Source organism: Polistes dominula, unplaced genomic scaffold (genome assembly GCF_049000335.1).
Source record: "Polistes dominula isolate Pdom_NZ unplaced genomic scaffold, Pdom_raw_medaka scaffold_35, whole genome shotgun sequence".
Classification (NCBI taxonomy): Eukaryota; Metazoa; Arthropoda; class Insecta; order Hymenoptera; family Vespidae; genus Polistes; species Polistes dominula.
This window is the reverse complement of record NW_028300968.1, coordinates 3,652,702-3,675,316: the sequence shown is the minus strand read 5'-3', so window position 1 is coordinate 3,675,316 and position 22,615 is coordinate 3,652,702. Positions and strand designations below refer to the sequence as shown.

General features: G+C 31.7%; 5 protein-coding genes across 19 annotated transcripts; 2 read left to right on the top strand and 3 right to left on the bottom strand.

Moving 5' to 3' along the window:
* Positions 1-5,694: 5,694 nt before the first annotated feature.
* Positions 5,695-13,990, bottom strand: LOC149032397 (fatty acyl-CoA reductase wat-like). 8 transcript variants are annotated; one of them, XM_015325306.2, is made up of 11 exons: positions 11,230-11,341; positions 11,034-11,117; positions 10,781-10,899; positions 8,355-8,698; positions 8,019-8,267; positions 7,807-7,952; positions 7,635-7,744; positions 7,370-7,565; positions 7,074-7,310; positions 6,736-6,993; positions 5,695-6,671 (listed from the first exon to the last, which is right to left on the bottom strand). In XM_015325306.2, the coding sequence occupies exons 4-11, from the start codon at positions 8,667-8,669 to the stop codon at positions 6,566-6,568; spliced, it is 1,617 nt and encodes a 538-aa protein (XP_015180792.1). In that variant the 5' UTR covers positions 8,670-8,698; positions 10,781-10,899; positions 11,034-11,117; positions 11,230-11,341; the 3' UTR covers positions 5,695-6,565. The 8 variants fall into 8 exon arrangements, with proteins under 8 accessions (XP_015180792.1, XP_089029383.1, XP_015180793.1 ...); XM_089173257.1 differs by lacking the exon at positions 10,781-10,899 and having other exon boundaries at positions 11,230-11,343; XM_015325307.2 differs by lacking the exon at positions 11,230-11,341 and having other exon boundaries at positions 8,355-8,710; positions 11,034-11,223.
* On the bottom strand, positions 12,171-17,972 carry LOC107068658 (uncharacterized). The gene is made up of 4 exons (XM_089173258.1): positions 17,912-17,972; positions 17,548-17,625; positions 17,326-17,469; positions 12,171-17,257 (listed from the first exon to the last, which is right to left on the bottom strand). Exons 2-4 carry the CDS (start codon positions 17,608-17,610, stop codon positions 15,734-15,736), a joined length of 1,731 nt encoding a protein of 576 aa, XP_089029384.1. The 5' UTR covers positions 17,611-17,625; positions 17,912-17,972; the 3' UTR covers positions 12,171-15,733.
* A 215-nt stretch (positions 17,973-18,187) lies between these two features.
* On the top strand, positions 18,188-20,154 carry LOC107068662 (chymotrypsin-2). Of its 5 annotated transcripts, none has more exons than XM_015325314.2 (4): positions 18,188-18,324; positions 19,066-19,391; positions 19,487-19,735; positions 19,829-20,154. In XM_015325314.2, the coding sequence occupies exons 1-4, from the start codon at positions 18,231-18,233 to the stop codon at positions 19,976-19,978; spliced, it is 819 nt and encodes a 272-aa protein (XP_015180800.2). In that variant the 5' UTR covers positions 18,188-18,230; the 3' UTR covers positions 19,979-20,154. The 5 variants fall into 5 exon arrangements, with proteins under 5 accessions (XP_015180800.2, XP_015180801.2, XP_015180803.1 ...); XM_015325315.2 differs by having other exon boundaries at positions 18,213-18,324; positions 19,069-19,391; XM_015325317.2 differs by lacking the exon at positions 18,188-18,324 and adding an exon at positions 18,646-18,960 and having other exon boundaries at positions 19,069-19,391.
* Positions 20,155-20,295: 141 nt separating this feature from the next.
* Positions 20,296-21,419, top strand: LOC107068665 (putative RNA/DNA demethylase ALKBH6). 2 transcript variants are annotated; one of them, XM_015325321.2, is made up of 5 exons: positions 20,296-20,447; positions 20,516-20,692; positions 20,746-20,853; positions 20,964-21,062; positions 21,155-21,419. In XM_015325321.2, the coding sequence occupies exons 1-5, from the start codon at positions 20,403-20,405 to the stop codon at positions 21,410-21,412; spliced, it is 687 nt and encodes a 228-aa protein (XP_015180807.1). In that variant the 5' UTR covers positions 20,296-20,402; the 3' UTR covers positions 21,413-21,419. The 2 variants fall into 2 exon arrangements, with proteins under 2 accessions (XP_015180807.1, XP_015180809.1); XM_015325323.2 differs by having other exon boundaries at positions 20,502-20,692.
* On the bottom strand, positions 20,887-22,504 carry thoc7 (THO complex subunit 7). 3 transcript variants are annotated; one of them, XM_015325320.2, is made up of 4 exons: positions 22,289-22,504; positions 21,712-22,136; positions 21,476-21,645; positions 20,887-21,037 (listed from the first exon to the last, which is right to left on the bottom strand). In XM_015325320.2, exons 1-4 carry the CDS (start codon positions 22,296-22,298, stop codon positions 21,007-21,009), a joined length of 636 nt encoding a protein of 211 aa, XP_015180806.1. In that variant the 5' UTR covers positions 22,299-22,504; the 3' UTR covers positions 20,887-21,006. The 3 variants fall into 3 exon arrangements, with proteins under 3 accessions (XP_015180806.1, XP_015180804.1, XP_015180805.1); XM_015325318.2 differs by lacking the exon at positions 22,289-22,504 and having other exon boundaries at positions 21,712-22,282; XM_015325319.2 differs by lacking the exons at positions 20,887-21,037; positions 22,289-22,504 and adding an exon at positions 21,255-21,383 and having other exon boundaries at positions 21,712-22,282.
* Between the last annotated feature and the right edge of the window lie 111 nt (positions 22,505-22,615).

Below are 22,615 nucleotides of genomic sequence, written 5' to 3'. Positions count from 1 at the left end.
AGTAGTCCAGTCAAAATAGCCCTGAAATCGGGTTTTTGAGCTATACGGCAGAAAAAATATGGAAATTATCAGAAAAATGCGTACAATACTGTGGGCAAAGTAAAAAAGTTCTCAACCACCGGGAAAGGGGTGAAAAAAATTAAAAACTACCCCAAAATACGATTTTTGGATTATATGTTGAAAATATCAAAAAAAGTTTCAAATAAAAGTTGTAGAGCATAAAATTTTAGGCCTATCTATATCAGACCATTTTTCCCCTAAAACGCACCCTTTCACCCCTACGACGGTTCAAAGTACTCAAAAAATGAAAATTCAATAAAAAATATAAAAATTGGACTTTTAAAATTTTTTTTTTTTTAATTATATTTAAAAAACTACAAAGAACAATCGTAGGGAAACAAAAAATTTTTTTTTCATCCCTTCTATTAAAAATCAAGGGGTGAAAACGGTTTTTGCTCGATATTTCGCTTAAAACGGGTTATTTACAAAAATTTTCTTTTTCATATGAATTTTTAATTTATTTTTTAAATTTTGGTGTTGAATTTATATTTATAAATATTTACCTGTAGGAAATATCCCAATTTAAAGACAGGTAATTACTCCCTTAGTCCTACGACTTTGTAGAAAGAAACAGAAAATGAAGCTATCCTGCTCTTACTCATTGTGACGTGAGTCGCCATGGCACGCATGCGCAAACTCTTAGTTTACATGCGTGCAAGAGAGATGGTCAACCTATGTTACTTTTGTCCAAATGTAAACAGTATAACGCGTTAAAATACTTTTTCTTAAATATATTCTCTTTTTCTTCTATATTCTCTATAGCTCGAGAGTCTCGCGCGCATCTGTGACAGCATGATAGATTTTTGAAAATATCTCAAAAAGTAAGCGAGATAAAGCGATTTTTTATTAATTATGTTTTGTAGACAATTTTATTTGCTACAAAAAAGGTCCAGTACTAAAATATTTTATCTCCCTTACTTTTCGAGATATATTTAAAAAAATATGATTACTCTCTTACCTGATACTTTTTATTAAGTTTCACCACTGACAAGAACAGCGCAAGGTCTTGCCCTCTCGGATTTTGTTCAAATTTTGCAGGATGATAGATTTTGCTTACCTTTTTACGAATATATATGGTTATAGGAGCCACTACTCAATAATTTTTAAGATATTTGCAATTAAAAATGCTTATGATGCTATCTAGTGTTTAAATTTACTTCTGAAGTAACCAATGGTATATAATAGGTTTAGGATAATGACAACGATTCGGCGATTCGTTCAATAGTGGCCGAGTCTTTTAGGGTTCGAATCTTGGGAGGTAAAATTTTTTTTTTTTTTCTATTTTTATATTTAAAGATACATAATAGAGTTTAAATAAGTTAAAAATGAAATGTCTTAAATGACTAGAAACTTTATAAGAGTTTTTTTTTTTATTAGCATTTGTATATGTTCTCAATTCTCACTATTTTCAAAATAAATATCAATGATTAGACTGCTAAAATTTCTCAAAAAATCACGAAAATATATCAAGACTTTTCTTATTTTTGTTAATTATTAATCTTAATCAGTAATTAAGACTTTCCTACGCTTGTTATAATAAAAAAAAATATGCAAAGTGTTTTAAAATACATTAATAGAGAGAAATAAATGATAAAATTTATTAAAATGTAATAAAAAAATTTTTTTAAATTTTTAATACTCGAAAAAAGATAGTAGTTATTGAAGGCCCACGGCCAGACCGGCCTAAAACGTAAAATTAGTAGGTTTGCTTTAAAAATTTTGAAGAAAATCTAAATATGCACTCACTTTAAAAAATGCAATTTAAAGTTTAAAAATCGAAAATTACGTATTAAGACACTTTAAATAATTTTTTTGAATCTTTTTTCGAAAAGTACATTGAAAAACAAAACTTTTATGTAGAATGGTAATTTTCATTTGGATGAGTTTTAAAAAAGGTACGGGCTAAAAACCACAGAAAGAGCTGCTTATGAAAATTCGATATCATTGGAACGGATGATCAAAAAAATGCGACAATTTAGGAGGAAGGGTTTTTCAGTGGGTACTAAAAGATACCAAAAAATGGCGGAAATCAAAAATAAAAATTTTTAAAAACCGTCCGATTTGGCGTGGAATGCCCCATATGTACAGAATAATATTTACTACAAAATAATAAAAGCATTTCGCAAGTGAGAATAGAGAGTAAACAATGATTCAGCCCTACGTGAGAATCTGAATGTACCCTGCAATAAACATATCGATGCCGAAGAACACATACTTCTGATTCCGAAAAAAAATTAATTTGTCTCGATATTTTAGTATTTTTTCAAAATTATTGATATTTATTTTGAAAATAGTGAGAATTGAGAACATATACAAATGCTAATAAAAAAAAAAACTCTTATAAAGTTTCTAGTCATTTAAGACATTTCATTTTTAACTTATTTAAACTCTATTATGTATCTTTAAATATAAAAATAGAAAAAAAAAAAATTTTACCTCCCAAGATTCGAACCCTAAAAGACTCGGCCACTATTGAACGAATCGCCGAATCGTTGTCATTATCCTAAACCTATTATATACCATTGGTTACTTCAGAAGTAAATTTAAACACTAGATAGCATCATAAGCATTTTTAATTGCAAATATCTTAAAAATTATTGAGTAGTGGCTCCTATAACCATATATATTCGTAAAAAGGTAAGCAAAATCTATCATCCTGCAAAATTTGAACAAAATCCGAGAGGGCAAGACCTTGCGCTGTTCTTGTCAGTGGTGAAACTTAATAAAAAGTATCAGGTAAGAGAGTAATCATATTTTTTTAAATATATCTCGAAAAGTAAGGGAGATAAAATATTTTAGTACTGGACCTTTTTTGTAGCAAATAAAATTGTCTACAAAACATAATTAATAAAAAATCGCTTTATCTCGCTTACTTTTTGAGATATTTTCAAAAATCTATCATGCTGTCACAGATGCGCGCGAGACTCTCGAGCTATAGAGAATATAGAAGAAAAAGAGAATATATTTAAGAAAAAGTATTTTAACGCGTTATACTGTTTACATTTGGACAAAAGTAACATAGGTTGACCATCTCTCTTGCACGCATGTAAACTAAGAGTTTGCGCATGCGTGCCATGGCGACTCACGTCACAATGAGTAAGAGCAGGATAGCTTCATTTTCTGTTTCTTTCTACAAAGTCGTAGGACTAAGGGAGTAATTACCTGTCTTTAAATTGGGATATTTCCTACAGGTAAATATTTATAAATATAAATTCAACACCAAAATTTAAAAAATAAATTAAAAATTCATATGAAAAAGAAAATTTTTGTAAATAACCCGTTTTAAGCGAAATATCGAGCAAAAACCGTTTTCACCCCTTGATTTTTAATAGAAGGGATGAAAAAAAAAATTTTTTGTTTCCCTACGATTGTTCTTTGTAGTTTTTTAAATATAATTAAAAAAAAAAAAAATTTTAAAAGTCCAATTTTTATATTTTTTATTGAATTTTCATTTTTTGAGTACTTTGAACCGTCGTAGGGGTGAAAGGGTGCGTTTTAGGGGAAAAATGGTCTGATATAGATAGGCCTAAAATTTTATGCTCTACAACTTTTATTTGAAACTTTTTTTGATATTTTCAACATATAATCCAAAAATCGTATTTTGGGGTAGTTTTTAATTTTTTTCACCCCTTTCCCGGTGGTTGAGAACTTTTTTACTTTGCCCACAGTATTGTACGCATTTTTCTGATAATTTCCATATTTTTTCTGCCGTATAGCTCAAAAACCCGATTTCAGGGCTATTTTGACTGGACTATCTTAGACCAGAAAGAAGAGAACCAAAGAGATTGATTTTCGTTCTTGAATCCGAGTTACATATTCCAACAATTACTATAAAAAAAAAAACCACTCTATCCATAATGATATAGCAAAAGATAGAATACGGATGAGCTGCCATGAACTTTTTCAATTATCTACCTTTAGATTTTATACGAATGCTAATAGAATGTTATTACATATAAACATGATGTTTCAAATAATTAGAAAATGCATAATTTCATAAATCGATTCTATTAGCGAACGCGAAAAATTAACAAGAATATGAAAAATAAGATAATGATTTCAGAGGTTGATCAAAAATAATATTATATTGGGTCTACAAGTAAGTTTCCAGCGTTTTTTTTAATATAAAATTTGAGGGTTTATTCTGAAAAAATGGTTACATATTTTTCATTCGAAATATTTTCCATCGGAAAATACAATTTTTTCTCATCTTTCTGGCAATTTTTGAATTCAGGACCAAAAAAAGTTCTCGTCTTTTGAATCCAAGAATGTTCAATTTTTGCCAATTTTTGATTCCCTCTACTGAAGTGAAGCGCATTCCGGTAAGAGCGTTCTGCATCGACCGAAACAAGTGGCAGTCGGATGGCGCCAAATCTGGACTATAAAGCGGGTGAAGCAGAATTTCCCATCCACTATTATCCAAGTAGTTTTTGACCGAAGCAGCAACATGTGGCCGAGCATTGTCGTGGTGAAAAATTACGGAGTCGTGCCTGGTCTGATATTCTGGCCGTTTTTCCGCCAATGCCCGCTTCAAACGAATTAGTTGGGTTCGATACAATGGTCCTTTGATGGTTTGACCACTCGGAAGCAGTTCGTAGTATATGACACCCTTCTGATCCCACCATTTGCAGAGCATGACATTATTCATGTGAATATTTCGCTTCGGCGTCGATTTGGCCGGCTCGCCAGGCTTTGCATATGTTTTTTTTGCGTTTAGGATTATCATAATAGATCCACTGTTCGTCACCAGTGACAATACGATGCAGAAACGACCTCTTTTTTATGCCGCTGCAGTAACATTTCTGACGTGCAAAATCGCCGTTCGACATCTCTTGGCTTCAATACGTACGGCACCCAATTTCCAACTTTTTGGATGAATCCCAAAGCTTTCAGGCGCAGGGAAATGGCTTGTTGTGTGACACTCAATGATGCAGCAAGCTCTTCTTGAATTTGACACGGATCCTCATCCAGCAAAGCCTCCAATTCTTCATCTTCAAAATTTTTCGGCTTTCCGGAGCGCTCCTTGTCTTTAACGTCAAAATCACTATTTTTGAACCGTTTGAACTACTCACGACACGCCGATTCACCAATACATTCCGCCCCGCAAATTTCCAGAAGCAAACGATAGGCCTCAGCTGCACTTTTCTTCATATTAAAGAATAGAAGCAGCGCTTCCCGCAAATGACGCTTATTTGGCACATAACTTGCCATGTTTTAGCTTCATAAAATATACGACGCCGATAGAAATGCGCAAATATGATGATGTAATGTTGTTAACAGATACACAAGCTTTAAAAATGACACATGAGATGTGACATTTCTGCCTGGAATCTACTCGTAACACTATCTATTAAAAAACGCTGAAAACTTACTTGTAGGCCCAATAATAAATTTGTAAGAATCAATATTGCAGATATAATCTACGAAAACAAAATTTTGAGGATACACTTCTTTACTGCATTTTACCGGTACTTTTGCTAGAATATTATAAAACCTAAAATATTCAGATAGAAAGCATTGAAAATATGTAAAACGTTTCCTTTGAATTTATTTTTAATTTATTAAGAATTCCAAGATTTCCTGCTATGATTGAAAAAAATGATGATTACGTTTCTATGTAAAAAGAATTACAAACTGTATTTATTGATTTATTTTGTAGATTTTTGGCAATCATTATAAAAAGTACAGTACACCAAATTAAAGGAATCGCGAAGGATTTAAAAAGAAAAAATCTAAGGAACGTCGAATGCTGTTTCACAATATTTTTTTTCCCTTTGCTCTTCGCATTGCAAATAATATGAATATTTTATTCGCAAGTTGTACGCGCAAATGCATATTTAGAATTATGCTTGTATTTGAAAAGCGTTTGATAGACGAGCGCGTAACGTGTTTTTGTTTATTTCAGATCTTTTCTAAGTACATATAAATATGTAGTGTTATGAAAATGTACATCTATTTATTAATACATTGTATAATCTGACGTTTTTAATAATGTACATTAGCCTTGAATATATGCCTACTTATTATTATTATTATTATTATTATTATTATTATTATTATTATTATTATTAACAGAGTTCGATGTATATTTCAACAATTGATCGCAAACTCCAATCAAATAATTTTAAGAATATAATAGTCCAATTTTATAAATATTCGTATTTTATATATCTACAGAATATTGGAATTAAAGATTTCCAAAGGGATTCTAAATATGTATACAAAGTTATCTTAATATTCGTATAAATGAAATTTCAAAACTGCAACATTCTGTACTTTATTGAAATGACTAGACTTGACTTTTAATCTGAAAAATATAATCTTTCGAAATTTAGAAGGGAGTAAACAAAATTGGATGAAAATATTATCCTTTGGAAATGTTTCTTACTGAAGTAGCAATCTTCGCTCTTCTTTCTCCGCCCTGTTATAACAGATCCCTTAAATAGAAGAAATCTTTGATGCTTAACTTTGGCGAAAGCGTAAATAATTAGGGGTTTGTTTTTATTTAAGCGTATCCTAAAGCTACAAATATTTTAGAAAGTATAACCCAAGTGATGATAAGAAAGATACATAGGATGAACAATTTCAAGCCTTGATGGATCCAATATAACCTACGAAAAAATCAATAATTAATTCAACGTGAAATCAGAGAAGAAAAAATAAAAAAAGAAATACCTTTGCCATCTTATGCGAGCTTGAGGAATCGTTTCAATGGGATCCTTTAAAACATATATCCTTATTCCAAGGAGATAAGTTTGAAAGAAGTTATCCCAAACGAGTTCTTTCATATCACAGAAAAACAAGTCGCGATCTTCGATTGATAATTTGTTGTGAAGTGCCCTTAATTTATCATTCGTAAAATTCCATTCGATCGTACTAAAATGACTAAGTATATCCATAAATTTGTGAATTTTACTATATATCTTGAGCAACCTTGAACAGACGAAAAATCAGTTAATGGAAAAGTTGTTCTTTTCATTGAAAAAATAAAATGAAGAAAGTAAGAGATTTACTTTGGTTGTTTGCCTATGCACAAGGCAACTGTATCGATTATAAGTGCTGGCAATAAATGTACAAAATAAACATAAAAAAGATGAACCAGTCGATGTTTATTATTTCGAAAACTATAATACCCAATGGATTCCATAGTTGGTGTTAATAATCCATATTTGGCTGACATGTTTTTTAGTTCGTCGTAAGTGATCGGATTATCTTTGGATACGTAATTATAAATAGGATCTTGGCTGGGTCTGAAAGAAATAAACTAAAGAGTAATAAGTATTTCTTCAATTAAATATGTTTAAGTTACCTTGGATTATTAGCTATGTCCCAGGCAGTAGCGATTAACGCATTTATCGTCATATCTCCTGGTACCACGTGAATTTTCATCGATCCGTCGCAATGATGGGATCGTATTAATCCTAATCCAGCACCTGTTGTTATTCCTACCGGTCCGTACATGTTATCGACCCATCCTCGAATAGGTTCTCGATAAGTGGATATCACTATATACAAATATTACATTTCGTTACAATGAAATGACATTAATAATACAATGAGAATACAATTCTAACCAATTGCTGGACGAAAAATTCCAATCGGCATCGTGTCAACCATCTTTTTCACCACATTTTCGGCAACTGATTTAGTGTAAACGTAAGTATTTGGCCATTTTCCAAGTAATCTGCAATTGTACAAATCTTTGAATAAATCAATCTGAAAATAGGGATGAATCGAGAAACGTACTGGGGTGTAATATCGTCGAGCATTTTTTCATCTAAGCAATCCATCAAGTTGATCAATTTGTCAGAATCGATAGGTGGATCGTAAAACTTTTCCTCAATCGGACTCTCGAGACAATTGGCAAATGCCGTCGATACATGAACGAAACTCTGAAATACAAAATATGAGGAATACTCAGAAACATGATTTTTCAATCGGGTAAAACTTAATACTACCTTTAATTTCGGCATTTCTTTAGACAAGGATATCAAATCTTTGAGACTTCTAACGTTGATAGTTATTGCTGTTTTGAGTTTCTCGTTGAATCTGACGGTCGCGGCAACGTGATAAATAATCGAAACTTCGCGAATGAGAGTAGCTCTGTCGATCATCGATATACCAAGATTAGGCATCGAACAATCACCCTCAATCGCAACTATCCGATGACTGAATTTAGGTTGTTTCTCTTTAACTTTGGAAAATAACTGGAAAAACGATGAATTTTTTTCTATTTATTTTGTATAAAAGAAAAATTCAATGAAAATTTTATATATAGAAATAATAATACTAACTGGATCGTCAATGAGTTCCTCGGTTCGTTGAATCACATTTTTACCTTTCTTCGAACGTACCAAGACATAAATGCAATTGATACCTGGACATCCTCTTAATAACTTTTCTATTAATAACTTGCCGAGAAATCCTGTTCCACCGGTTACAAATACGCTTTGACCGTAATAAAATTCCTGAATGGATGTTAACTTTTGTACGATCTCGGTGGAGGATTGCATATCCGTAGGCGCATATTCGGTTGGCGTGCCTTCTCTCGAAACGTCTTTTGGGATGGCCACCTCTTGTCCTCCCGATTCTAACAGTACTTCCACCATTTTTCCTTTTTCTATTCTATTATTTGAATCTGAAACATAAACTTTATTATAAACGTTAGAAAATGTCGTCAAGAGATGGAGATGAAACTTTGTAATTTAAAGAAGTTGCAACAAACTATGACGATGAAATAATAACGCTCGAAAATATAATGGTTAAAGGGGATGTCTGTTTGACTTGACTTGACTTGCAATAATAAATTAACGAGTGAAAGTCTATGGCAAAGTTGCTTCGCTAGGAAATTTATTATCTAAATACAATAGAAGAAGAAAAAGAACGTTAGAAACGGGAGGCCATCTAATGAGCTCGTACGAGATTACTTCGATAAAATTATAAATCGACCTTTACACGAAACGAACTTTAAACCATATTATTTCTAAAAGTGCTTGCTCACTTTGATTATATAATTGTTCTTTTTTCTATCATTACTAAAGGTAATTATGTGTTAATCATCGTAATATTTTTTTCAATAATTTAGATCGTTCGTTTAAATTTTCCTTTCATTTTTACGAGAATACGAGAAACAATATTTTGTTTTTAGTTCTCGTAAACGAAAAAAGATGATTCTTGAAGAAAAAAATTAAAAAGAACAGATTTCGTTTCAAACCGGTTATATGAATTTAAAAGAACTTAAACGTAAGCAAAATTGAAAGGAAGTAACGTGTCGACTGAAATGCGAGATATTTCTTAAGCATATTTTATTTAACCGTTTCGACATTAATAACCATTCAAATATGGGTGTTTCCAGTACTAACCACGAATTAACCGTAAATATTTCATGTCCGTCGCAAAAGCGTCATTCATTCGAATTTCCTGTCCTTCTTTAACGGGAAACGTTCACAATTGGAAAGTGCAAACTGGAGACTTAATAGTAAATAGATGTTATAACGCAAAAACGTATAGTGTTAAATTCAAATCGAACGGTACCTATTGTTTTCTCTTTGAAATTATTTCTTTTGAAAACTTTCAAATATTTTTTTCAAAATTTCTACGACGATAGAAAATCTTATATAAGAAAGCATAATAAAGGCAAGATTAAAAGCTATAATAAAAGTCGTAGATTTTTACTATAGCTACGGCACGAAGATTATGTAAATAGACAAAAGAAAAAAATTAATAATAATAATAATAAAAGTAAAACAATAAATAAAAGTCTACGGGTTTGACGAATATGTGTTTCTATATAAGAAAGTAATTAAAAGTAAAATGTTTGACAAGAGACATTAATTGCGTAATCAACATTGAGGAAGAGAGAGAGAGATTAGAAATGATTACAATTTCATATGATAGCATAGGTAAAGGTGAAAATGAAGAAAGTTGACGCTTTATTAAATACATCAAAGTGCGATAAACGTATATCTGACTTTTCCCTTTTGGACTATTAAAGAAAAGGCGGTTGTTTGTTACGCGATCGAATTTATGCGATGGAATAATGCCAAAGTGATTTACACATCTATGTTTAGGATTTATGTATAATACAAAATACGGAAGTATCGAACTGGAGGAAGAAAAAGCCATGGTACCAATAATAAACACGAACGTACGCATAAATAATCTGTCAAATGTTGCGTGCTGATTTAATTATCGAAGTACTTGCTTTCTCGCGATACTTTGACATAGGGTACTTGCTTACTAATCCATGTTCGAGAAACGAAAGTAGAAACTTCGAAAAATCTGCCTATAAACTTTCGCGATAGATCTAGGACAAATTTTTCTACACTAGTATATTTTACAAATACAAAAACAAAACAAAATCAAATAAAATGATTGAACATTGTTTCCGCTTCGTTTTTCTTTTCTAAGTACCGTTAGAAAATAATTAAAGAACAATTTTAATTCACAGATAATCAAAATAATACCGTTTAGTTTTTAATTACTTGATTTAGTAATTAATTAACGTTAATAAGACGTTAATAATCGAATGAATCAACGAGTCAAGGTGTACGAAGACGCTGCTGCGTGCAGTTAATCGTAAAACTCGCGTTATTTCGAAGAATATCCAAGGAATCGATATTGATCCGATTAACTAACACAATGAGTTAGATCTTCGTTTAAATTGATAATGATGAAAAGAAAAAAAAACAAAGAGAAGAAAAATATACACCGATCATACTTATTGTAAAAACTTGGAAGTAGTATTCGTTGATTCTCGTATGCGGAACTCTTTCGTATTGTATTATTGTCTTCTCGTCGTCGTCGTCGTAGTCGTAGTCGTATTGTCCTCAAATTCACCTTAAATTCAAGAGAAGTTTCACTAACCTTATTCGAGCTCCCGCGAAAGCGACACGAGCTCACGTATATAAAAGCCTTAGCTTACTCTTAAGTAAGAAAGAGAGCTGCACAACACAGCTTTCTCTCTTTCTTACCTTTGTTTTTTCACTCTTATCCAAATTTTTCCTTCCGTCCTTCCTTCCGGTTTTTTATTCTTTTTTTTTTTACTATTTTGACTACTAAAAAATTGAATATCCGAATTGTTTCAATGACGATCAACGACTGTGCGAGATGAATCAAACGTAAAGTCAGTTAAAGAAATGAACCGTGCATATACGATATGATACCTACTAACAGTGAAGAGAGACTGTGATCGGGTCGTGACCGAAGTAAAAACCAGTGTTTCTGCTGAAGAAGGAGAAAGATGACTTGTCTGTTGGGTGGTGGAATAAAATGAAAAGAGTAGAAGTGGAGATCGGTATTTCTTATTTTTATCTTGGTCATTATATCCCATCCTACCTATACCTCTTTTTCTTAAGTTGTCCTTTTTTTTATCCTAAGACCAATATTTTTCTTCCTATTATATCGTTATTCAACAACGCATATACGTAGAAAAAAATAATAATTATTCTATCCTTATGCGCGTTAAATACTTTGCACAAAGATATTTGTAAAATTATATATAATGTGTCAATTATTACAGATAAGGTGTGAAAAGGTAAATTATTAACAAAAAGTTAACAAAAATAAGGTCAGTATATTTTTATTTTATGAATAAAAAATATGCTCACGTATATCTAGAAACGTTATAAATCGATCTGCACGCTTGATAAATGCGTACGTGACTCTTATGTTATGTTCTCATCAATATCCTTAAATAATCTTATTATGTTTATTCCTATCTCATGTATCTACGAATAAAAGATAAATATGTTTATAAGAGGAATGTAACAAAAGTGTAAACAAGAATACAATTATATCTACAAATAAGATATTACATTTTTCATTTATAATATTTCAGAAATAAAATATATATGTATTTTCTCATAACAGCATGAATCATGTCATATTGATATTATAGTCACGGAGCCTTTTAAATGGAAAAATTCATGTTACGTTTTTTTCTATCCTGATATTCTAACTTATTAAAATAATCATCAGCTCTTTTTTAAAACATAAAACATAAAAGTACTTAAGCGTTCACATTTAACTCTTACAATTTGTTTACTATCTTTATTACTTTTCAATGGTAATATATTTACCGCATTTTTTTTTCGATAAAAAAACTCAATAAAAAAACTCAATAAAAAAAAGGAATGAGGAAAAGAGGAAACGAATAAGCGCAACACTTACTTCCACAGAGGGATTTTTGCATTTATTCTCTTAATAGAATTCATCCTCTGTAACTTTCGTTATCCCATGCCCACTTTTAAAACTTACTCGTATAATCCTTGTGCATGCAACATAAGTATAACGGATAGTTGATGGATCGTTGATGACACGGTTAACGAGTGAAAGAAGAAAGAATTTCTATTATGAATACACATCAATACACAATATTTTTTCTTCTCAATTTAAAAATAATAAACTTTAAAGGCCAACCAGATGAATTCTCGCCTTTCTACGTTGATACACTGATGGGTTCCTTAAAAAAAATTCCTCTTATTCAAAAAAAAAAATACCGTTATCAACCTACAAACCGTGCTTATAATCGAATCTCTAAATCTAAAAAAATCTACACGCATACGCGCAAAAGTATTTCAACATGTATGTTTTTAGCATTTAATAAATGAAATATGTATATTGCCATTTAGTAACACAAGTCAAATCTCAAAATAATTCGGTGTGTGTTTTATTAGGCTTATTTTTTGAAATTTAAATTCAAGAATAAATCTTTTTTTTTTTTGACATCTTAAAACCGGTTTGAGAAGTATCTCCCTAACTCTTGAGGGGGGGGGGGCTAGTATATTGTCCTAACATCTTTACAACTGTAGAAAGTATTCAAAATATCTGACGTATGCGGACCTTGGTGTCGTCTCAATAAAATCACATTCCACTAGCTGCCATAAAATCCTCACCATTAGATTTTTCCTTTTTAATTGTTCATTTTGTTTAATATTACATTTATTTTCTTCAGAAATATCCCCTTCCCCTGTTCCCCCAATGCGAATTATGTAAATCATTTATTTTGTAAAAGTTGTTGACAAAATTCTGAATATATTTAGTTTTAGAAATGTCTAATTATGATCTAAAAATAAAACGATGTTATTTTATTTGTCTAAATAATTCTTGTCTCCAGTTGGCTTTTTTGCTCACCCATAACGGAATTTATTTGCAATGTTATCCATGCGTATTAAATGTTTTCACAATATAATGGAATAGTAGTCTTGTTCCTGGTTACAAGTTGTACGATTTCACTGTATTATTTGTCTTCCTTATTCCTTATTTGTGTCTTCGATTCATTTTATCAATAAATGTATGGAAAAAACTATATATACAACGTTGAATTACTTTCAAATTTGACTCGTTTTACCTTAAGATCTCTATCCGATATTATATAATACATATTTTATTAATTAAATGTTCAAAATATATAAATAAAGCCGATTTACTGAGCATCGTGCATTAGTGTTTATCCTAAAGCTAATTAAAATAAAAACCATACATTTCTTTCTCTTTCTCTCATCGATGCGAAACAAATGTCTTTTCATGTAATGAAACCGACTTAGAATATTAATTAACATTTCTTCCTTATTCAGACACGCTCCCCCTTCTTTCTCAAGATTTTTTTTTTTAAACAAATACGTACATATCTAAGATACATAATACGTATACAGATATACATAGTTTGGTAGGCTATGAAAGAAAAAAAAGAGAGAGAGAAAGGTGGGGGAGGAGGAGAAAGAGAAAACTCATGCCGTTTACGTTACGTTAGATATTTTCTTATAAGGAAAATACTCGGTATCCGTAAGACTCTCACTTTGATTCATTCTCGAATGCATCGTTCACCCCAAGGAAACAACCTAGACTGACTCGAGCAATAAGATAGAGTACTCTTCTTAGAGTACGCAATATTATCGAGTGCTACTGTGTTACACGATGCTGCTCCAAGACTGTCTTACAGTGCCATCTAGATATCACGTTTGAACAAAAACAAAATAATAATAATAATAATAGTAGGTAATTTTGAAAAATAGAAAAAAAACTGTCGATAGTTAGCATGACAAATTAATGGATTATTTCTTATGAAATAAAAAAAAATGAGACAAGTGAAGTTTGAAAATTGGCATTAAAAAAAAAATGAACGCCAATTAGAAAATAAATATGTATAAAAATATTAGTGCTTAAAAATAGAACTGTGATCACAGACATTCTCGTTTATAAAAATAATTGTTGCACTGTGTGACAGCAAAGAGGCTCGTTAAAAGAAGTTCCTTGAGAAACTTTTGAGTCGTTTTATGGCCAAGTATATAATGATTAGTTCGTCATATATATATATATATATATATCGAAGGTATATTAAAAATAATAATCTTTCAGAGAGAAGCGTAGATGAAACAAATTGTCGAGTAGATATACATGTAGATATATATATCTATCGCAATATTTTGTATAATATACTTTCTTTGATCTTTTTTACAAGTTAAATTCACGCTCCGTTTTTAGTTAAGTTTATAAAACGTACGATTGTTGATAAAACTATTTCTTATACAGTTATCAACACTTATATTTATATTATATTTATCGTGTACAGAAAACGAAGGAATGAATAAAGTATATTTTTGCCACAGTCTCTTATTTTTTTGTTTTCTTTTCTTTTGTTTATATATAAAGATAATATATATATATATAATATATATACGCTGTATGCATTTTATAGAAGGAAACTTTCGTCGTTATCGCGTGAATAGAAGTTTTCTTTTTTTAAGGACCATCGAGCAAAGATGGCTAATCACAGTCAAATATGCCGAATAAATATTGTAACTACTACAAAATCAAACAACATATGTAATAAAACTTGATAGTTTAATTCTAATTAGGTATGTCGTAAAAGCGCATAAAAGACAAAAATTTAACGACATTATTACAAGGAAATGAATAATAATAATCTTAACTCTCGTAATTTGCATACTCGTTATTTTAACTTTACATATAATATACATTAAGTTGTACTTTTTTGCATTTTCTTATTAACGCATTAGCATTGTATAAACATAATAATCGAATCGAACAAAAAAAGAAACATCGCGTTACATTATAATCGAAATTAATGGAAAAGAAATAATATGTAAAATTATTGATGAATGCTATCGCGTAACTTGTATAGTGCATCGTGCATTGTGCATTGTAAGGCTTTGCTATCATTCATTAATTAACCCTTCCAATACAAATTTGTCTTTCATCAATACAATTTCGCTGTAGGAACAATCGGAAGACTAAAATATTGTTCCTTCAGCGAATAATTATAACGCGGATGTTACAATTCATTATAACTAAATGTATTTTAGGATAATCAAAGTGAACAAATAATTGGAAAATAATCGTCATTAGTAAAGCGTGAAAGTTCGATGTAGAACGACTATAGTTAATTAGAAAGGGTTAGTCTAAAGTAAAGAAAAAAAGAAAGAGATGCAGATATTATATCATTCGTCTACTTAATTCTCTGTTATGGATATCCAATGCAATGAACGTAAAATACTATTGAAAATGAATTTATTTCTGTGGTACATAGAAGAAAAAAAGAAAGGAAATGAAAATACGTCTTTTTGTAATTGTACGACCGGTGAGCATGTAATATGTCTACAAGCATACGGTGCGCTCGATGTAAAGAAAAATCGGACTAGATCTTTACGGATTAAGATGTATGATGGGTCGAGAGATGAATGTTCAATGCGGCTTTACGACTAAATTTTTTCAAGCAAATCAAACATTCGTGATTTTTTTCATTGATATGCATCGATAAATGCTTCTTTAACGCAGCTTTATCTTTAAAAACTTTTTGACAAGTACTGCAATCATAAGGCCTTTCCCCAGCATGTACCAAAATGTGACTGGTCAAAGTAGTTTTTTGCGTAAATGCTTTGTGACAGACGTAACACTCGTAAGGCCTATCTCCCGTGTGACTTAACATGTGTTTCCTCAAGGATGCCTTTTCTTTAAAAGTTTTCTGACAAATATGACATGCGTGCCTCTTATCGCCGGTATGTATCAACATATGAGAATTTAATCTCGTTTTTTCTCTAAACGCCATTTCACAGAGATCGCACGCGAACGGCTTTTCGCCAGTATGTATTAAAGTGTGTCTGTTCAGATCAGACTTTCGCGTAAAAATTTTATCGCATACCTTGCAGTCATATTGCCCGCCAGTATGCAATAACATATGACTATTCAAATCGGATTTACGCGCGCACGCTTTGTGACATATATGACATTCGTGAGGTTTTTCGCCGGTATGAACCAACATGTGAGAATTTAATTTAGCTTTTTCCCGAAACGTCATTAGGCACTCTTTACATTCGTAGGGTCGTTCACCAGTATGAACCATCGTATGCCTGATTAATTCTGATTTCCTTTTGTACGTTTTTTCGCAAATATTACAAGCATGCGGCTTTTCTCCGCTATGTGCCAACATATGATTGTTCAGAGCAGTTTTTTGAGCAAACGATCTATGACACATTGTACATTTAAACTGCTTCAAACCCGTGTGTATAGGCATGTGTATATTTAATTTAGCTTTTTCCCTAAAAGCGGCGTAGCATATCTCGCATTTGTAGGGCCTCTCTCCAGTGTGAATCAGCATATGTCGATTCAAATTTCCTTTTTCTCTAAAAGTATTATGGCATACGTCGCATTCGAAAGGTCTTTCTCCCGTACTCAATGATTGCTCATCATTATTTTCAGGCTTTTTCATAAATCCTTGTTGCATAGTGTCACAGTCGTATGGCTTATCCATCGAGTGCATTTGCATATGATCTCTTAAACACCACTTATAAGCAAATCTCTTCTGGCAAACATTGCACTCCAACGGACTCATGCCAACATGTGTTAACATGTGCGCATGTAAGCTAGAATTGTCTTGAAAGTTTTGATGACAAACCTCGCACTGATTCCCATTACAATGCGTTCTTAAATGCGTGACCATGGAATCGTTGTTAAGAAACCATTTCTTGCACATGGAACATTGAATCTTATAAAATTTTGGCTGCTGTCCGTTTGCACAAAATACAGGATGTTTCTCTGCGTCTTGAGCTTGCATAAAGTCTGCTGCACTTAAACACCTATGCGATATACCATCTTCTTTCTCGCAAAGGTTCGCCGCTGTGATCTGTGCCGTCCAGTTTGGGTGTCCGCTTGTTTCTCCTTCCAACTCCAATTTTACCTACCAACGACAAAATCATTGTAAAGATTTTCTTTTATAGTTAAAAATAATAATTAAAGTCTCATTACCATTTCATTGGAAAAATCCACTTCGTTATTTTCGATAGGTAAAAATACCTTCTCGAAAGTACCAGAGCATATATCCTCCATGTAGTCGGGATCAAATCTATCTCCGGGTTCTTCTTTAAGTACAACGCTTACAATATTTTCGTCCTTAAAGCAATGTTTCTATTAAATTTCGCGCGGTATCATCGAATCGTATCGTGTCGCAGTTTCATGCAAAATGTTTACCATAACCTGACTGTCTATGGCTAATGCATCCATCGGTTCATCTTTCACCTTAAAACCTTCCATTTGCTATACTTCACTCTGAAAGTGAAATTAATTGACTTGTTTACATGAACATTTTCAAACGTGACGAGAAAGAAAACAAAAAAGAAGATAATTCTAAGATAAAAGATATAAATAATGATTTACACGATGGGTGCAGCCAAAAATATTATACTAAAATGGATAATATAACCTCAAAGACAACAGGACAGATTTGTTGTAATATATAGGCCATTTTTGCAACGGACCGATCGACGTTTCTGTGGTAAAAAAAACATCGGCGCTAATGTATCGTGGCCGATCGGTTCTTTTTCCTGGTACTTACAATGGAAGTCACATATCCTATCCATCGAATGGCTCAAAAGTTATAACATATCTTCTTAAATATATTGCTCTCGGTGACAAGCAGTTTCTCTGTCAAATCGCACTTTCCTTTTAAAACGCTCTATTGGTGTCCCTTTTTGTGACCATTTAATCGTCTTATGCACTCTACGAAGATGACGGCGATGACGATAACGATGATGACGATGACAACGATGATGATGATGACGACGACGGCAACGACGACGACGACACGACGACAGCGATGATGACGAAGATGATGGCGATAACGATGACGGCAACGGCAACGGCAGACGACGAAGATGACGACGAAGACGAACAAAATCAATCGAAACCGCGATCGTCTAAATGTACCGTTTCGCTGGCTATCGTGTATAGCTCGCTTGGATACGCCAGGTAGTACATATGTAGTACGTGTGTAGTACGTGCATCGCACTACGCACGCGCGCGCGCTTACCTCCTATGTGTTCTTAAGAGGAGCGTCTCTATCAAACTCCAAATGTACTTATCTGTATTTATCAGTATAAACAATCTCATTCCAATTTTATATTATGTTTTTTAAACGGGTTAATACGATTATGCTATCGATCCAAATAAATACCGTTAATTCAAACTCATCATTATTATTTCTAAATAGTTAACTAGATTTATTATTGTAGAAAATATTCATATATGTATTACTCTCCTAAAATTTACTTTTTAATTTTAATAATTTAGGAAAAATTTGTTACACATTACTTAAAATCAATTTCCGGTTGAAAACTATTTCCTAATTTCATTTATCTGTTTATCAATAAAATAAATACAGACTAGATTACAATAGGAGCACTGTTCTCTTTCAGTTAGTCATTGGATATAAGCTTGATTGTATTACATTATTTACTATTAGTGTGAACAAAGCAGGTGTAAAGACATTTTTTTCTATCGGATTGCTATTTAAAAATCTAAAAGTACACGCGAAAGATATGGATAGATGCAATTTTATAAGTTTATTTTTAATCACAACGTCGTTGTCGGTTGCTATTGGTCGAGGTAAGGGAAAACAAATATATATGTTTTTCGCGAATGTTCTTTTTGTTTTGTTGACTCATAACAATGTAACAAAGAAGATTTTTTGTTTTTTACTATGTTATACAGCAGCAGATATTCGTGTTTCGCGCGTTAAAAGAATAGCAGGAGGAAAAGACAGCGATGAAAATGAATTTCCATTTCAAGTTTCCTTACGATATTCGGATACTGTACACATTTGTGGGGGTGCGTTGATAAGCGAAAGACACGTTTTGAGTGCTGCACATTGCGTGTGCGAACTTTTCGACGAACCTTATGATGATTTATCGGTAGTTACCGGTTCTATAAGTGTTAAAAAAGGTGGTAAGTATCATAAGGTTAAAAGCATTCATTGTCATCCCGAATACGCTTTTGGAGCAGAGGATTCTTGGACCCACGATTTGGTAGTCATCACGGTGAGTTCACGTCGGAGTAACAAAAAGTTTGTTGTTTTTTTATTTCCTTTTCATGACCACTAAATGAATATATTTGAGAAATTCCCTTTTTACAGTTGAACGACAACGTAACTGTGAGTTCTAGTCAAGAGCCTATCGACTTGCCAAATTCGGACACATTCGAAAACGTATCCGCGATTTTGACGGGTTGGGGTAGACATCATTCTCTTGGTCCCTTGTCAGACATTTTACAAAAAGTTACTCTTACAACTATTACTAACGAAAAGTGTCAATCTTATTACAATAATACTATTTTACCATCTCATTTGTGTACCTTAGAACATAAGGGAATTGGCGCCTGTAAGGTAATCCTAAATGTTTTAACTAGTATAATATTGCTAATATACGTACATACATATATCTTTTTCTTGGAAATGCAAGTATTGTTCTTTTATTAGGGCGATAGCGGCAGTCCACTAATTTACAATAATCAAATTATCGGAATATTTTCTTGGACAAAGCCATGTGCAGTTGGTTCGCCCGATGTCTACACCAGAGTTTATCAATTTATAGATTTCATTCGAAATGCTACGCAATATGAAGATTAAACACAACAAACAGATGTACCATTTTACATGAAAAATTGTTCATTGTTCGTTATTAAAATTTATACGACTTATTTTATATTTTAATTGTTATATAATTTTGCATATTGTTAAATACACGTAAATTACAAAGAATGTTGTAGAGAAGAAAAATTAAAGAACTAACGATTGTTGCTTCACATCTCTACTTTCTTCCCTCTTTTAAATGAAATATCGTAGAGATGAGAAACTTACGAATTTAAAATGACCTCGTTTATAAGCGCACGCGCTCTCTCTGACGACAAAGTTTATAAACTAAATTCGATTAACTTTGATTCGATTTTAGTGTATCATACAAAGCAAATATCGATTAGTTTATTTTAAATTTGACAATTGTCATTTTAAACAAGTTAATAATAAGACTAAGTCAATTATTATTTTTTAAGAAATGACTATGCAAAATTGTGTTTTCGCCGAAAATGTGGTTAAAGAGGTTCGTATTAATTATTCATTTTTCATAAATCGGATAACAAGGTTATGTTGACAGTTTGTAAAATCTAGATTCCAGAAATGGCACGATATATACCTAATTTTATAACAGAACAGGAAGAAATACAAATAATAAAACACGTTAATACTGTTCCTCTTCCAAAATGGACTCAATTGAGTAATAGAAGATTACAAAATTGGGGTGGTATACCTCATCCCAAAGGAATGATAGCTGAAGACATACCAGGCGTAAGTAATGCTATAGAAAATTAAAATTAATCTAATAAGTAATCAATTTCCAGTGGCTTCGAATTTACATGGATAAAATAATTTCTTTAAATATTTTCGAGAAAGATAAGCCACCTAATCATGTATTAATTAATGAATATTTGCCTGGTCAAGGAATAATGGTACGTAACAATTATAATAAACACTTGCAAGTGTATTATAATCAATTAGATATTATTTTTTCTTCGACGGTATTTATAAATGATTTTTTAGAAATTTGGATTTTTAATAGGCACATTCAGATGGTCCACTTTTTTATCCAATGGTAACTACTATTAGTTGCGGAACTCATACTCTTCTAGATTTCTACAAACATAATGATATTATGGAGGTATATGATTACTAATTTTTTAAAAATAATATCCTTAGTAAAATAAATCTAAATATTAAACGCGAATGCATACATCTAGATGTTTTTTTTAGCCGCAACAACTTAAACTGGAGTTTAGTTTGTTATTAGAACGTAGAAGTTTGTTGATATTGACTGGAGAATTGTATCATGACTATTTACATGCTATTGCACAAACTTATTCAGATACTATCTCAAAAAATATAATTAAAAATTTGAACATGTGTGCGGCAGAATATAACGAAGGACAGATAATTGAAAGAAGTACAAGAGTATCTTTAACTATCAGGCATGTACCTAAAACTAGTAAATTGAAATTAAAAATAGGTTAAAATTGAATTTTTTCTATATTTTCTTATGTTAATATTCGAATATGCTTAAAAATTGATCCTTACGAAAGACCCATGGAAGTTGTATCTGTATCTTCATAATTTTCTAAACTAATATCCATTATTTCTTCTTCGCATTCGTCTAACATTTCTTGCAAAGAATGAATAGAAGATATAAGAACGTGAAATTGTTTTCTTCGCATTTCTAATTTGTGTTCCAATTGTTCAGATTTTTCCTTTATTAAAAAAAGAATAATTTATGTTAGAAACAAAATCACTAATTAAATTTATTATTTCATTACCTTCAGACTTCCTAATTCTTGACGCAGCGCGGCAAGTTTTTCATTGGTTTCTAATCTGTCTGGTTGCTCGCTAATAACTTTTGCTAAAACATCATATTCTATTCTATTTTTCCTTACGCGTTTAGCTTCATTTAATTCTATTTTTGTCTTTTCTATTTCCTTTTTGGCTTCTTCTATTTGGACTTCTATATCGTTTGATAAATTACTATAACTTTTCAATTCTTCTTGACTCATATTTGATACCAGTCTAGACTTTCTTTGAGCAAATTCGCATTGGGCTAGTTGCGAGAGCATTCTTTCGTGCAATGTGTTGTCTACGTCAGGACTGTTTATCCATTTAATAAATGATTTTAGAAGCATATTTATTCGACGATCATCTCCTGTACCATCTCCATCTATTAGCAACCTTCTGCGTATTACATCCTCTACAAAAAATAAATATGTGATAGTACAAAATTTTAATGAAATAACTGTTCTTACAATGTAAATTTTATTAGTCATTTATATCTGATTAGACGGATAGATAATTATGTTTTCATTTGACAATATTTCTATAAGAAAATAATACTCGACTTACCGTCACTCATATTGCTATTTTAATAAATACAATAAATAAATAAATATAATTTACACAATATTTTTCTTACACAAAACTATTTAATAATTTCAACTTTAATCGAAAGTAATTTAAGTTATATAAACTTAAAAAATGACACTAATATAAAAAAGAGAGGTTAGAAACATAGTACATATGCAGTAATATGACATCGCTTTACTATACAGCCGTGGTGTCGGCATGCGCATGCGCACGAAGGCTCCCGTCACTATAGCCGTCGTACTCGCAGATGTTGGCTTGCGCATGCGTAGCAATGCTCCCACGTGCTGCGTTCCAGTCTGAAGGTGG

Bases quoted from the DNA above. Each gene is read 5' to 3' on its own strand.
- LOC149032397 (XM_015325304.2), bottom strand. From the start codon at position 13,880: ATGCATTCGAGAATGAATCAAA. The intron at 7,953-8,018 runs GTAGTATTAAGT...TTTGTATTTCAG, and splicing joins AAGAAATGCCGAAATTAAAG to AGTTTCGTTCATGTATCGAC. The intron at 6,994-7,073 runs GTAAATCTCTTA...CGTCTGTTCAAG, and splicing joins TGCATAGGCAAACAACCAAA to GTTGCTCAAGATATATAGTA.
- LOC107068658 (XM_089173258.1), bottom strand. From the start codon at position 17,610: ATGGAAGGTTTTAAGGTGAAAGATGAACCGATGGATGCATTAGCCATA. The intron at 17,470-17,547 runs GTAAACATTTTG...CATTGCTTTAAG, and splicing joins CCATAGACAGTCAGGTTATG to GACGAAAATATTGTAAGCGT. The intron at 17,258-17,325 runs GTAATGAGACTT...TGTCGTTGGTAG, and splicing joins TGGATTTTTCCAATGAAATG to GTAAAATTGGAGTTGGAAGG.
- LOC107068662 (XM_015325310.2), top strand. From the start codon at position 18,894: ATGGATAGATGCAATTTTATAAGTTTATTTTTAATCACAACGTCGTTG. The intron at 19,392-19,486 runs GTGAGTTCACGT...CCCTTTTTACAG, and splicing joins ACGATTTGGTAGTCATCACG to TTGAACGACAACGTAACTGT. The intron at 19,736-19,828 runs GTAATCCTAAAT...TTCTTTTATTAG, and splicing joins AGGGAATTGGCGCCTGTAAG to GGCGATAGCGGCAGTCCACT.
- LOC107068665 (XM_015325321.2), top strand. From the start codon at position 20,403: ATGACTATGCAAAATTGTGTTTTCGCCGAAAATGTGGTTAAAGAG. The intron at 20,448-20,515 runs GTTCGTATTAAT...TGTAAAATCTAG, and splicing joins CCGAAAATGTGGTTAAAGAG to ATTCCAGAAATGGCACGATA. The intron at 20,854-20,963 runs GTACGTAACAAT...GATTTTTAATAG, and splicing joins TGCCTGGTCAAGGAATAATG to GCACATTCAGATGGTCCACT.
- thoc7 (XM_015325318.2), bottom strand. From the start codon at position 22,212: ATGACTAATAAAATTTACATTGTAAGAACAGTTATTTCATTAAAATTT. The intron at 21,646-21,711 runs GTAATGAAATAA...TTTTTAATAAAG, and splicing joins AAGAATTAGGAAGTCTGAAG to GAAAAATCTGAACAATTGGA. The intron at 21,038-21,475 runs GTAAGGATCAAT...TTATGTTTGTAG, and splicing joins ACAACTTCCATGGGTCTTTC to AAATCTAGAAGAGTATGAGT.